This window comes from Solenopsis invicta, chromosome 12 (genome assembly GCF_016802725.1).
Source record: "Solenopsis invicta isolate M01_SB chromosome 12, UNIL_Sinv_3.0, whole genome shotgun sequence".
In the NCBI taxonomy this organism is placed as follows: Eukaryota; Metazoa; Arthropoda; class Insecta; order Hymenoptera; family Formicidae; genus Solenopsis; species Solenopsis invicta.
Genome location: NC_052675.1, coordinates 8,077,578 through 8,090,062, shown reverse-complemented (window position 1 = coordinate 8,090,062; position 12,485 = coordinate 8,077,578). Strand labels below are relative to the sequence as shown.

At 48.0% G+C, this 12,485-nt stretch overlaps 1 protein-coding gene across 9 annotated transcripts in view; it reads left to right on the top strand.

Moving 5' to 3' along the window:
• Positions 1–12,485, top strand: part of LOC105198494 (paired box protein Pax-8) — a 165,996-nt gene that overhangs the window by 134,067 nt on the left and 19,444 nt on the right. For all 9 annotated transcript variants that reach the window (XM_039455721.1, XM_039455723.1, XM_039455722.1 and 6 more), the window contains 2 exons: positions 2,151–2,316; positions 5,572–5,769. In XM_039455721.1, coding sequence (XP_039311655.1) covers positions 2,151–2,316; positions 5,572–5,769 — 364 coding nt within the window. The remainder of the gene's footprint in view (positions 1–2,150; positions 2,317–5,571; positions 5,770–12,485) is intronic.

Here is a 12,485-nt window from a genome sequence, read left to right as displayed (position 1 = left end):
TCGGCGCACAGCCAAGTCATCTTATTTTGCATCGACGTTTTTATATCGACATTTTTATATCGGCGGCGGTTCGAATTGCTTAGGATTGATTAGGAAACACTGTTGGCTTTCTCTCTCCGACTGTCAATTGAAACGATGATAAAATCGTAAACCTAATTTTATGGAATCGCGAACTTGGATATAGTTCAACGAAATTGCGTGCGAATCATTGATCGACGATCGCGAGCGCATCTTATACGCTTCATCGAGTAAAAGATTTCTATTGATACTCATCGAAGCAAATAAAGCCAAAGATAACACGCATCGTCGATCTTCCGCGGGCTCTGGTCAAAATCGAAAGCTCGTTTTCGTTTTTCTCGTTGCTACAGTAACTTGTAATTAATTCCACATTTGTTTACTATATTCCCGAAAAATAAAGAAAAAGTCTCGCAAGGTAGAGACAATATAAGGAAAACGCAATTACGTAGAACGAGACGCTGCATTTCCCGATTCGACGTATCCCAAAAGCTCGGGACGGTACGGAGCGGCGGCAATAAGCTCCGGTAATATGGTGGCCAGTTCCAGCGACGGCAGCAAAATCCGTACAGCAGTAGCAATAGCAGTAGCGGCAGCTAGTCGATTCGGGGGTGGTCCAGGCCGCCGGACCCAGAGCCCTCGTATAGCTGTGGTCAGCAGGCGTGACGGCGTGTGTGCGTGTAGGGTAGTCATGGTGCTTTCGCGCTGGCAATGCCACCATGATCCCAACGACTATCCCCCTGACTACCGGCCGCGCCGCGGGGATGCGACCATAAACGCGAGAGCGAATTGATTTGCGACCGGAAAGCGCGTATCGTTTCCAGTAATGATCGCAGAGACCTCATTGTCTTCGTGCGACGGCGAGATCATCGAGTGAGCGATACGATATACGATCAAACGGCAAAAAAACGTCGTGGTTCACGCCTCATAGATCGCGGTGTTACCGTAATTACGAAACCCCTCGGATGGAAATGCAAACGCGCGCGCGTCCGCGCTCGCGATATCGATGGCGATGACTTGTTGTCGCGCGTTTAATTCATTCTTTCGAATCACTTTTATAACGAACGAGAGAGACGTCGATCGAAATCACAATTAGATCATAATTGTAATCGGAAGGCTTAAAAATGCAATATATTATAAATCACAATAACTATCAGATTTATTACTTGCGCACGTCCCGATGAGACTTATCGAAACAGGCAAGAATATTCGGCCAGTCCGCTGTAAGTGACAGCGGCCAACTTGACTCACTGTCGCCGAGGGTTCAACGAAAACAACGATGATCATCGAATCATCGGTGCACTGGCACGAACAGGGAGACATATGTCGCGACGCGCAGAACCCTCCATTACGATATTAGCTCTAACTTATCGCATTAGGCAGCTTTAACGCGCGAAAATGAAGCCTGCGTTTCACAGAACAGACACGAGAGCGGGCCCCAGCGGGATATAAAACTAATAATAATGAATATTCTTGCAACATTGATCCTGGAACATTTCCCAATGCTATGAAAATAATAGGCAGAATTAAAGTTCGCGTTCCGTTTTCGAAATGCGTTTTATCTATTGTCGCACGTTTCGTTACATCACTACGACTAAATCAAATATCGTAGATCTGTACGTACATGTAATATGTCAAATATAAAGATAAATGTGTAATAAGTCCTTAGGTTAAAAGTACTAAAGCGTGAGAGACGAGCCATTCTTTCGACGGAAAGTCTCGTCGACGAACGGTACGACATTCTTTCACGAAATCTGCCAAGTGGAATAATTCTGTGACGATAGAGCGCTCGAGAGAAGATTAACATTGCCGTTCTACCAGCTTTCCTTAAATGATCGAGGATCTAGCACGCGCGTGAAACCTGATTCACACGCAAATCGCGTTTAACACCATGATTTCACGGCGAATCGTTCATGGCCGATACATTAACCTTTGGAATCCGTGATCGGTATACTATCACGGTTTTTAAAAAACCGAAATGACGCGAACGACGGCTTGCGTTTTCTTTTCCTCGCTACACAACACCAATATGGTGTATTTCTCTTAATATCGGCGTTATGATAACGGAATTTATTATCGAGCTCAAAGGGTTAGGTCTTAGTCGACTAATGCGTTATCGATCTTCATTTTTCCAGGTCATGGCGGAGTCAACCAACTCGGTGGCGTCTTTGTGAACGGAAGGCCCCTACCGGATGTAGTCAGGCAGAGGATCGTCGAGCTCGCGCACAGCGGCGTCCGACCGTGCGACATTTCGAGACAACTCAGGGTATCTCATGGCTGTGTATCCAAGATACTGTCGAGGTGAGTGCCGTACTCTTTCCGTATCCGTTACAACCGTAGCCTCCCGCCGAATACCTCGTTCCAACGGCGACGTGCAAGATGGGCGAAATCGTTAATCTTTAAATACGCGAATCTTAAGGGGGAAGGGGGAGGGGGGGGGACATTCGAATCTCGCGTAAAGATTAAAAGTGAAATACTTAATTTATTTGAACGGTGTACGTGTATACCGCGAGCCAAATTCATCGCAACGTATCAGAAATGTACAATTGTCTCTGAAAATCGCATTTTGCCAAGTTCGGAGAGCGGATAACGAGCAAACAACAACGTCGCCGAAGGGCAAGTGATTTATGAGAGAATCAAGTTCGTCTTGCCAAATGCCACGCCGCAATTTCCGCGCCGCCAAGTGGCCAAGGTCGTTCGAATCGCGGATAGAAAGAGAAAGAGAGAGAGAAGATGAGGAGGCAAAAAACGGGAGAAAGAGAGAAGCGCTCTTTCCGAAGCAATTTAATTAAAGACGCTGTTAGAATCGCGAAACGAACGAATGCGAGGGATGAACGGAGAGACGACGACGACGACGAGGCTCCGGAAGGAAGGAACCAGTCCTCATACCCTCGCGACGCGGGGGTGCTCGACGATATGCGGTTTCCATGTTTTTTCCACCCTCCAGATCCCCGCTCCGCAATATAACGGGTGGCCTCGTGCCGCTTTGATGGTCCGAACATCATTCGCGTCCCCCGACCGAATATCATTGTCATATACGCGCTCTTTCATGAATCCCGCATAATAAAGGCCGACTGGATTATTTACTGCCACGACTAAAGTTACCATTTCCTCTTCCTTTCTTCGGTGCGGACCCCTTTTTCGAGCGAGAATCGAGTCGGAGAAACGAGATTTCGTCATTAACGATGCAAACGTCGCCGCGCGAGATCCATCGGTCGAATTTCATTCGCGCGTCAAAATATAAGAGAGATCAAATATCGGACTGTTTAAATCTCGAACCTCAGCGGTACACACATCCGGAAGTTGCGTCGCGGGGTCACCGAAGAGCAACCCGTAATACAACAGCAACCCGATAACGCTATTCGCGGTTTTCGAGTTCCGTGCGCTGCTAAATTTAAACGTAGCCAGTGCAGGACTTGGCGCTTGCTCCAGCTAAATACATAGTTCTTCCGCGTGATGTGTACGGATGTGACTTTACGGCTCGAAAGTACAGCGAAAACGTAGGGCCTGTCGACGACACACCGACGCGACATCGTTAACACCGACGTGACGCACGGTTTACGCAGTCACGCGTCGCTGAATAGAACGCGCGCCGCACTGCACGCCGCGCACCGTTCGCCGAATCTTAGCGAAACCGGATACTCGCCAATACTTTTTTTCGACTCTAGGCGAAGGAGGGTTCGTAAAATCGTTGACGAGGACGGCGTTGAAAAGTCCGATGTCGGTGACCCCACGAAATCGAGTCGTCGTCTCTCCCGTTTGCCCGGAAAACCTTTTCTGACTGTCGCGTCAGAGAGGCACAAAGTGCTCCTCTACTTTAGGGTTACGTTCGAAGGAGGAGGAGGAGGACAGAGGAATCGTCGTCTTGTTGTCCTTTGTGTCACGCTTGTGAGTCCCCGCTTCTGTATTCCAGATACGCCACGGATTCTGCGGACTATATGAAATGTTGTGTCGCTCGAAACGTCTTTTACTAGCGCGCGAACGATACGCCTCCTCTCGTTCGTGTACGTCGAGATTGTACATCTTATTAACTTGTATAATTCGATTAATGATTGAATAATTTAAATTTGAAACTCCAACTAGAGTAAACTGTTCTATCGCCAACGGCGCGCGCCTCGCGTCAATATAAAAATCAGCACGTGATATCGTAACCTCGTAACGATAGGCGTAAATAATGCCATTTTTTCACGGAGGTGGCATTTTCGATTTCGCGCAAGACTGTTTCGAATCCATTTAAATCTGAATTAATACAGCAAGGGTGAGTACGCGCACGTCGGTGACGGCGAGGCAATTTGAAAAATCGCGCGATCTAATGGCCATTTCACGGTGGAGGCGGAACAAAGGGGAACGAAATATTAACGGGTGAGCATTGCCATGTGGGCCCGAAATAGGGCTTTACACCAGATATGATCGCAATAATTTCGTGGGGATGGCGATATCCAGGTCTGTTCAAGGTTATCCGATCGCGTAATGCTTTCAGCTATGGATTCTACCGTCGAGCGTTTTACTCCGACGATATAATAAAATAGTAATAGCGATAAATCAATGTAATCTGGCCAATAGGAAATTATTCAAAAATAATAAAATCATTTCTAAAGAGTGATGCCGTTCATTTTACATGATAATAAAAGCATGTTACAACTTTAATTTAAAACTTTCATCCCTCTGCACAATCAAAATTCGTATAAAAGATCAGGTTGTCGCAAAGGACTATAATTCGGCTCAACAATCCGAAACCCATTTTTCCTGTGACATGCAACGCAAAAAACCTGTTACGACGCTTTTATTCGCGCAAATATTTTTCACCGAAAAACGCGAAGGTCTAATACTGAAGCGTGTTCATGTTCCGCAATACACGCGCGCGCGCGCGCGCGCACGCATGTACGCAAAATTGGCCAGATATTCAGTCGGTATGAGTCGACGCCGACGCCGACGCCGACGTCGACGTCGACGGCGGACCCACATCCATCAAGGCGGCCCACAAGCGAACCATTATTGCGGGCTATCCGACGTAATTGAATTTAAGCACGAGCGAAGATATTATTTAACTAATTAGGCACAAAGGGCGCGTTCACGGCGGGCCAATCGCGATTGCCCATCTCGCGCGCATATATACGCACCCCGGGTCGGTGGGAGGCCTGGGAGAAGAGGAACGAAGAACGAGAGAACAAGAGAGACGAAGAGAGATTCAAAGAGCAGAGAGAGGGAAGCAACAGCGGGAGGCCAGAAGCCGTTTGTTTTAAAACAGCCGGTCGTTGACGCGCCGCTGGACGGCGATTCGTTATTCCGACGTTGGCCGCCCACCGCGGGAAAAACGTTCGTTCCTCTCTCTTTTTCCCCTCTCGACCGCCCATGTTCCGCGTGATGGAGAGAGAAAGAAAGAAAGAAAGAAAGAGACAAACACTGCGAACTTTGGCGACCGATCTCTTGTCGGCACCGCGCTTTCAAGTGCAATTTAAGACCGATCGAAAGGTTTCCTCCTTCCTTCCTTCCTTCCGCCTATATTGCGATTGTTTCAAGATGAAATTGTAACGTTACGTGAATTTTATTTCGCAGGTATTATGAGACCGGCAGTTTCAAGGCTGGTGTCATAGGAGGCTCCAAGCCGAAAGTAGCAACGCCACCGGTCGTCGACGCGATTGCTAATTACAAGAGGGACAATCCGACGATGTTCGCGTGGGAGATCAGGGACAGATTGCTGGCCGAAGGCATTTGCTCGCAGGACAACGTGCCATCCGTCTCTTCCATCAATCGGTGAGTCGTGGGGGTGTCGTAACATTCCGTCGACAATTTTTACGATTCAAAGATTACCGAGAAGCGTTACTTCACCTCGGTTAATTACCGGGGGGAGGGGGACCGATAGATTACGTCGTTTTCGGTGATTAGGTGCCGAGGAATCGCGACATATGCTTCGACAGATCACTGGCGATAGGAGCGTCGCGATCAGCTCCGAGTTTGCGTGCACCCTCGCATGTGCATCGAGATAAGTACGCGCACCCGGCCCGTCACCCCGATCCTATTGACCTTTCGCAGGTTCCTTCGGGACCGGGCCGATTAATTCAAGTGTTTTTGCGCCGCCCGACGATGCGGCGGCGGCGGGCCAACGAAACACGAGTACCCTAGGATGTAGGGTCACCCTTACGAGAGCGAGGGGGAGTGAGTTCCCGCGGGACAGCATTACAGCGTATCAGCACCGCACAAACTGAACGACTCGATCCCCTTTCGGCCAACTGAAAAGCGTACAAGGGTACGCAGCGGGAAAAGGAAGGTGCGTGGGTAGGGTAGGTGGGACGGAAAGGGACAGAGAGAAGAAGACACTGGGGTACCATTGATCGGCTCGCATATGTCCCGAGATTTAATCAGTCACTACTTAAGACCTTATCTCCCACTTGGTTTTACAAGGGCCAGACTACATCTCTCTCTCTCTCCGATTCATCTTTTTCGCGCGTACGCAGTCGATAATGAAATAGAGCGTAATGCGAATCGAATTGCCGGCAAGTGAAATTCACTAACGCGATTTCTGCGGGCCCGCAGCCGCTAATGGAAACGCACGCAAATGAGTTAGCGCCCGCGTAACGATGTAAGTGCTACGCGCGGACGCTTATTTAAATTCCACGTCGCGGTCGCGCGCAAGAGATCAATCCGGCCACAATTACGTTACGGCCAGATTACTCTCTTCCGAGAATCTTAATCGTTGTAAAAATTCGTTTCTTTCAATTCAGTCGTGAAACGGCGATCTTCAATTTTTCCTTTCTCTCTTTCTCTCTTTTTTTTTGATGATTTTCTTCATACGATAGAGCTCAAGTTATACGGCAAGTAATACGCTATAAGGTAATTGTTACGCCACGAGAGAAAGTTTTAATAAACTCGCATAACAGTGGTTACCCAAATAGAAAGCAATTAACGTCTCTCCGTCACATTCCCTGGTGTTTCGTCAAGCTTACTTTGCGATCGTAAGAGTTACCTCGCACATATTTTCATTCTTCCACTATTCGCGTCGCGCGGTCACGGTAGCGTGAAACGTGGGTGTGTGTAGGTACAGGAATTACTTTCTGGCCGAGGTTTTCGATGTGTCTAGGATTGCAGTCGAGGGTGCGGCGGTGGCTTGTTGCTCGAGTGACTCCTCCACCTCCGGCTCCACCTCCGGCACACGCTCTCGCCTCCTTCGAACTCCTCGCTCCCTCCTCCCTCTCGCTTTCTCTCTTTGGCCTGACGATCTCCTTCTCGCCACCGCGACTGACTCCTTTTCCTCCTTGTCCGTATCCCCCGACTCGAGGCCCAGATGGCGGGTATTGATCTGAATCCGGAAAGCAGATCGCCTGGAAAAACTTACTCCGCGGATACTTACCTACCTACCTACCTACCTACCTACCTACCTACCTACCTACCTACCTACCTCACTATCTACATGCACCTATCCAACGTACCATCACCCACTCACGTACATCGAACCCGCAACCTCTCGTCCTATCCATTCGGTACGAGTAAATGCATTTCCGCACGACGAGTAACGGATAGAAACGCGCGCTCGTCCCTTTAGAAAATGCCCACGCACTCGATATGTACTCCCGCAGGCTAATTGTTTGACGATCGATAACAAGAAGAACAACAACTTCAACTGCTGTTATTCCGTAAAGTGTCGTAGCGAATATAATTTCAGTCCGATACAGACAGATATGAAATTCCTTGGGATGACGATACAGTTTCGATAGGGGAAAGTAAGATCGTCAAAACGGCATGACGACGCAGAGATTGACATTTTACGACTTTATCTCGTACAGGCTTCGTGAACGAATACCGTGACTCTTGGACAATTGGTAAAACAAAGGGGAATTGGAGATAGAGAAGAATAGGAAATAATAAAGAAAATGTTGAAATCGATTGTATCGTGCTTTCATCGACGAACCTTTGGTGCAGCTGGAAGTTAGTTTAAAGAAAAGAGTGCAAAGAGAGAAAGGTCTCGATATCAAATGGGATTTCGCCGCGAAGAAACAGGAACTGGGTGCATCAGCGACCGAAGCGCGTAGTGTACCGGGATTTCTCCCATTATGAGCGTGTCCTGCTTTTTCTAGCTTCGGGGTGGAGAAATAATGATACAGCTAATATAATGTATTGTCTTGCTTTGCCGGAGCACTTCGAAATGAGACCGAGTTCATGAACACGGGGTAGAAAGAGAAGGAGCGAGAGTAGAGAAACAGCATGGGAGTCGTGCGAGGTAAAAAAAGGCGGACCAGAAGAGCGAAATAATGGAGTGGCTTTCGCGAAAAATAACAGTTATATATCCCGTGTATGAGACAGGATTGAGGAGAGCGGAAAAATAGGCGAAAAACGGATAGAAGATTGGACGCTAACAGTTCCGAGCCTCTTCTTTATTCGCTAAAGACGCCGACGTAGCGACTTCTTCCCATTGTTCTCGTTGCGCGCTCTTTATGAAACGCGGAATGTCCGTCGTGATTAGAAAAAGAACGTTTCCTTTGCGTGGTTCTTACGAAGATCGCTTTCCTTTTTCTAGTGAAAGGAATTTCATGTTGTCAATTTATTTAATACATTTAGCAAGTTGAAAAGAGTATTAATCGTTCAACGTAAATGCGTACGCTAATTAAAAAGAAGATGACAAAACTTTTTAATACTAAATGCATAAATGTCGCGATCGAAAAAGCGAATGCGTCTATCGCGAGGATATGACATCGAGAAAGATGAAGATGAAATTGGGAGTGTCTAAAAAAAAAGGCATATAAAGAGAGAAGGATTGCCGAAGGAGCTACGGTGAATTTCGGGAGGAAATATTGATAGGCTCGGCTTCGGCTGCGGAGTCACGGTCGAGTAGGCGGCTCTCTACCGAAGTCTATCTTACACGTATACAAACCCGCAAAGGCTCACCACCCCTCTCTCAAACTATTCTCTCTCTCTCTCTCCCTCTCGCTTTCTTGGTGTCGATCTCTCTCTCTCTCTCTCCTTAGTCGGAGGAGTCTCAGGAGCAGATCGATAAGGAGCGAGGTTCGCCCGAGAGCTTTACGCCGGGTTCACAGCCTCCTTCTTCTCGTTTCCTCGACGCAGCCCCCGACGTCACGCTCTCGCGTGCCTCTCGCATTCGCCTTCGAAGCCGCAAGTTACGACAGAGTCGATATCAGGGCCAAAGGAAGAAGTCGCCGCTCCCTTGACTTCCTGTTGTTCCGGTCGAGAATCCTCCGCCCGCGGAATACCAGAGTCAAACAATTGTTGGAATTAAAAGTCGAGTTTGAAGCTTCTCTATGCGATGAAAATCCACGGATTCTCCTTCAAATGTTAATTTTTCACGCGGTGACCGATCTTACGTTAGTTTCTACTTTTCAACCTTTCATAAGTGACAAATTATTCGGCAGATTAAAATCCTGTGAAGCCCATTCAAAATAGAAGGATAAATATAAAAAAGATGTAAGCGATCTTGGAGATGATGGCCGCACAATCGATCACATTTTCACCATAGCTTTAATTCGACGTAATGACCAGCGCGACGACAACAGTTGGCAGGAAATCTGTCGCGTCGAATCTCGTCGGAATTGTATCAATCTGTCATCGCTCTCTCGCGCCGGTGCGCGGCAGCGTCGCTCCATTTCTATCGCGCGACTCAATCTCCCGTCGAGGCGCAACCGGCTCCGCTTCGCTCTCCATTACTTCCATATCATTTCGCACCCCCGAAATCTCCCGAGGTGGCAGCGCAGGAGCAGCCCGGGCCATATGGCTGGCTGCTCTCCTGGAGGACACAGAAAGATACGGAGGGACAGCCAATGGGATGGCAGTTACTTTCATGCCACTTTCGGCTTTCCGGCCGGCATCACCGGTATATCTCCCTGTTCATCTTTCGGTTATTAAATTACATCCCCATAAATAATGCTCTACCTACCCCCGACGAGCTTATTTACCATTCCACTGGCAGCACCGCGGGAGGACTCTTCTCCTCCGTCAGGAAGCCGTCAAATCGTCTCATTTGTCATCTCGGGCCTTGAATTTATCTACCGAAGAGATTGGTTCACCATTTCGCATTTTGGCACGTGACTAATTTCTGTGATAAATACCGCATTGGCGCTCGGTGACGTTTTATCTCAATAATATAAGAGTCTCGCGATCAACGAAACTGCATGATCCAAGATCACTGTTTTATCTAAAACGAGTTTTGAACGCAGTAAAATATTCGATGCCATCTTATCTTTCGATTAGTTTCTTTAAAAGGGATAATGGGATGTTTTTTTTTTTTTGAAAATAACAGATCAAGATCTTTCTTTCAAAGATGAGTTAAAAATCAGAGATTTCTCTCCTGGAGAGAGCGATAGGATGTCGGTGTTTAAGCGAATAGCGACACACACATGGCCGCAGGGAGAACAATATGGTGCACCATGGTCGTGGACTTCGTTAAAGCAGCCATATTTGCGGTGCGCGGGAGCGAAAGGGAAGGAGGCCCTCCTACATTATCCGGCACAGCAGCACCCTCGGGGGTGGGCGGAGGATCCGGGGGTTGGTGCCTCCACGTTGGAAACGCCGGCAGTGGCGGCGGCGCGTATCCATAACCGTCCTTTGTCTGGATAACGCAATTATTACCGCGTTTCATCATACCCTCCGGCCGAAATTAGCCCCAAATGAAGTTACAATTACGGGTTCTCCGTATCCCCCGCCAGCGAATGGAGGGAGCCGCTACGAGAGACTTTGAGGTTGTACCTTGACGAGAATGGTAACAGGGCAACGATGGCGAAATGACAAGGACAAGGACGGCGAGGATGATAACGAGGATGACGATGAGGAGGACGTCGACGACGACGACAGCGGCGCAGAGCGGCGCGGCTCGACGGTGACGGCGACGCACGAAATTCAGGTTGCCGTGGAAACGTCAGAGGACAGACGGAACCGCAATGAAACCGGATGGTTGCCTACTCTGCCAGCCCATAATGCTTCGTCCCTTTTGTTCCTGGTCGAGAGCTGGAATACCGAAGTTGCTCGAGAGCATTGTACCGCGCGCCGAAACTGCTCGACCGGACAGAAGCCGAGGCTTCAGGGACGACCCGTCGATCACGTTGGATCTGCATAATGGCGCGAGTTTCACGATTCAACTTCACAGCGAGTGGAAAAATGCGATTGCCATTTAAGCGCGCGATGACTCGGGGAAAATGGGCATTTAATATCCACTCGGTCATTGGATCGACTGTGGTAAGTTAATGAACCGTCGAAACTCCGCTATTAATTACTCATCACCGATGAGTAATAATCACATGGAGGTTCGACCACGTGCGTTATCGTATCGTAATCGATCTACTGAACGATCGTAAAGCGAAATCGCAATGTCATTTCCCACGACCTACGCCACGATCTCTCTCGCATTGCTCTCGCATATGTGATTAATATAATACACAGAGATTGGTAATTATTAATCTCAGTTAACCTTATCGATGGATCAAGTTTAAGATTAAACAGCGCGTTGCTGTAAAACGTGAGAGATAGTTTCGGCGTACGAATAAACATTTCTGATCACCGCGCGCATAATAGCGGATACAGGAGCCTCTTGACTTCCCATGATCATCATCTCGAGGGGAAAACCAAGTGTCGCGGTGCAGGAACGATATATTATAAATCGCGTGTTACATTGTGCTTAGAGAGGATCGTCGGTGACTGTTGACTCGCCAGTATCATTGTTGGGAGCGTAGCTTTTGTCGTCGGGATGCGCGGCATCGCAAACAAACACAAACACGCTCTGCACTTTCTGTACGTATACGCGCGCACGCACGGATACACGTAAATTATTGTGTCGCTGAACGCCAGCACAGCCGCAGTTAATATAGTTGTGTACACGGAGTCGGCAGCTGCCGTTTGACAATGCACCCTGCGCGTCCCCAAATATAATAATATACTCATCCTGAACGCGCGCGCGAGCAACGGGGGGACACTTCATCAAAATGACTGAGACGCGCCACCGAGTGATACAAAATGGCGCGCTACGGTATACCGTTTTAATCCAACTTGACGCTTCAAAAGTGGAGTCTCATTATAAACTATATAATGTGTAATAAGACTGACGGAGAATAAGACGTAATAGGAGAATAAATATTATAAATGTATATTTTTTCAAGCCGCGACATCGCATCTTGCACGTCTTCCGAAGATGCTTTCGTACGTATCCGTAACGGTAAAGTTAATTTGAAAGTGTAGAATTTTTATGACAAAAACAAAACCAGTATGTTTCGAAGGTATCAGCGGTAAACGAATGGAAGATCTCGCGAACTCTGACATTGCGCGAGAGAGTTGCTTTTGTTTAAGAATCACACCTTATTGCATCGCGTGGAAGCGCCAGGTAGCTCCCGCTCAATGTACATTATAGAGCCTCCTCTCTCTCTCTCTCTCTCTCTCTCTCTCTTTCTCTTCCTTTCGAGAGCGAGGGAGAGGTGACAGAATATCAGGATACACCTTTTCCAGCCATTGTGCGACTCTGAAGGGCGTACAATAGC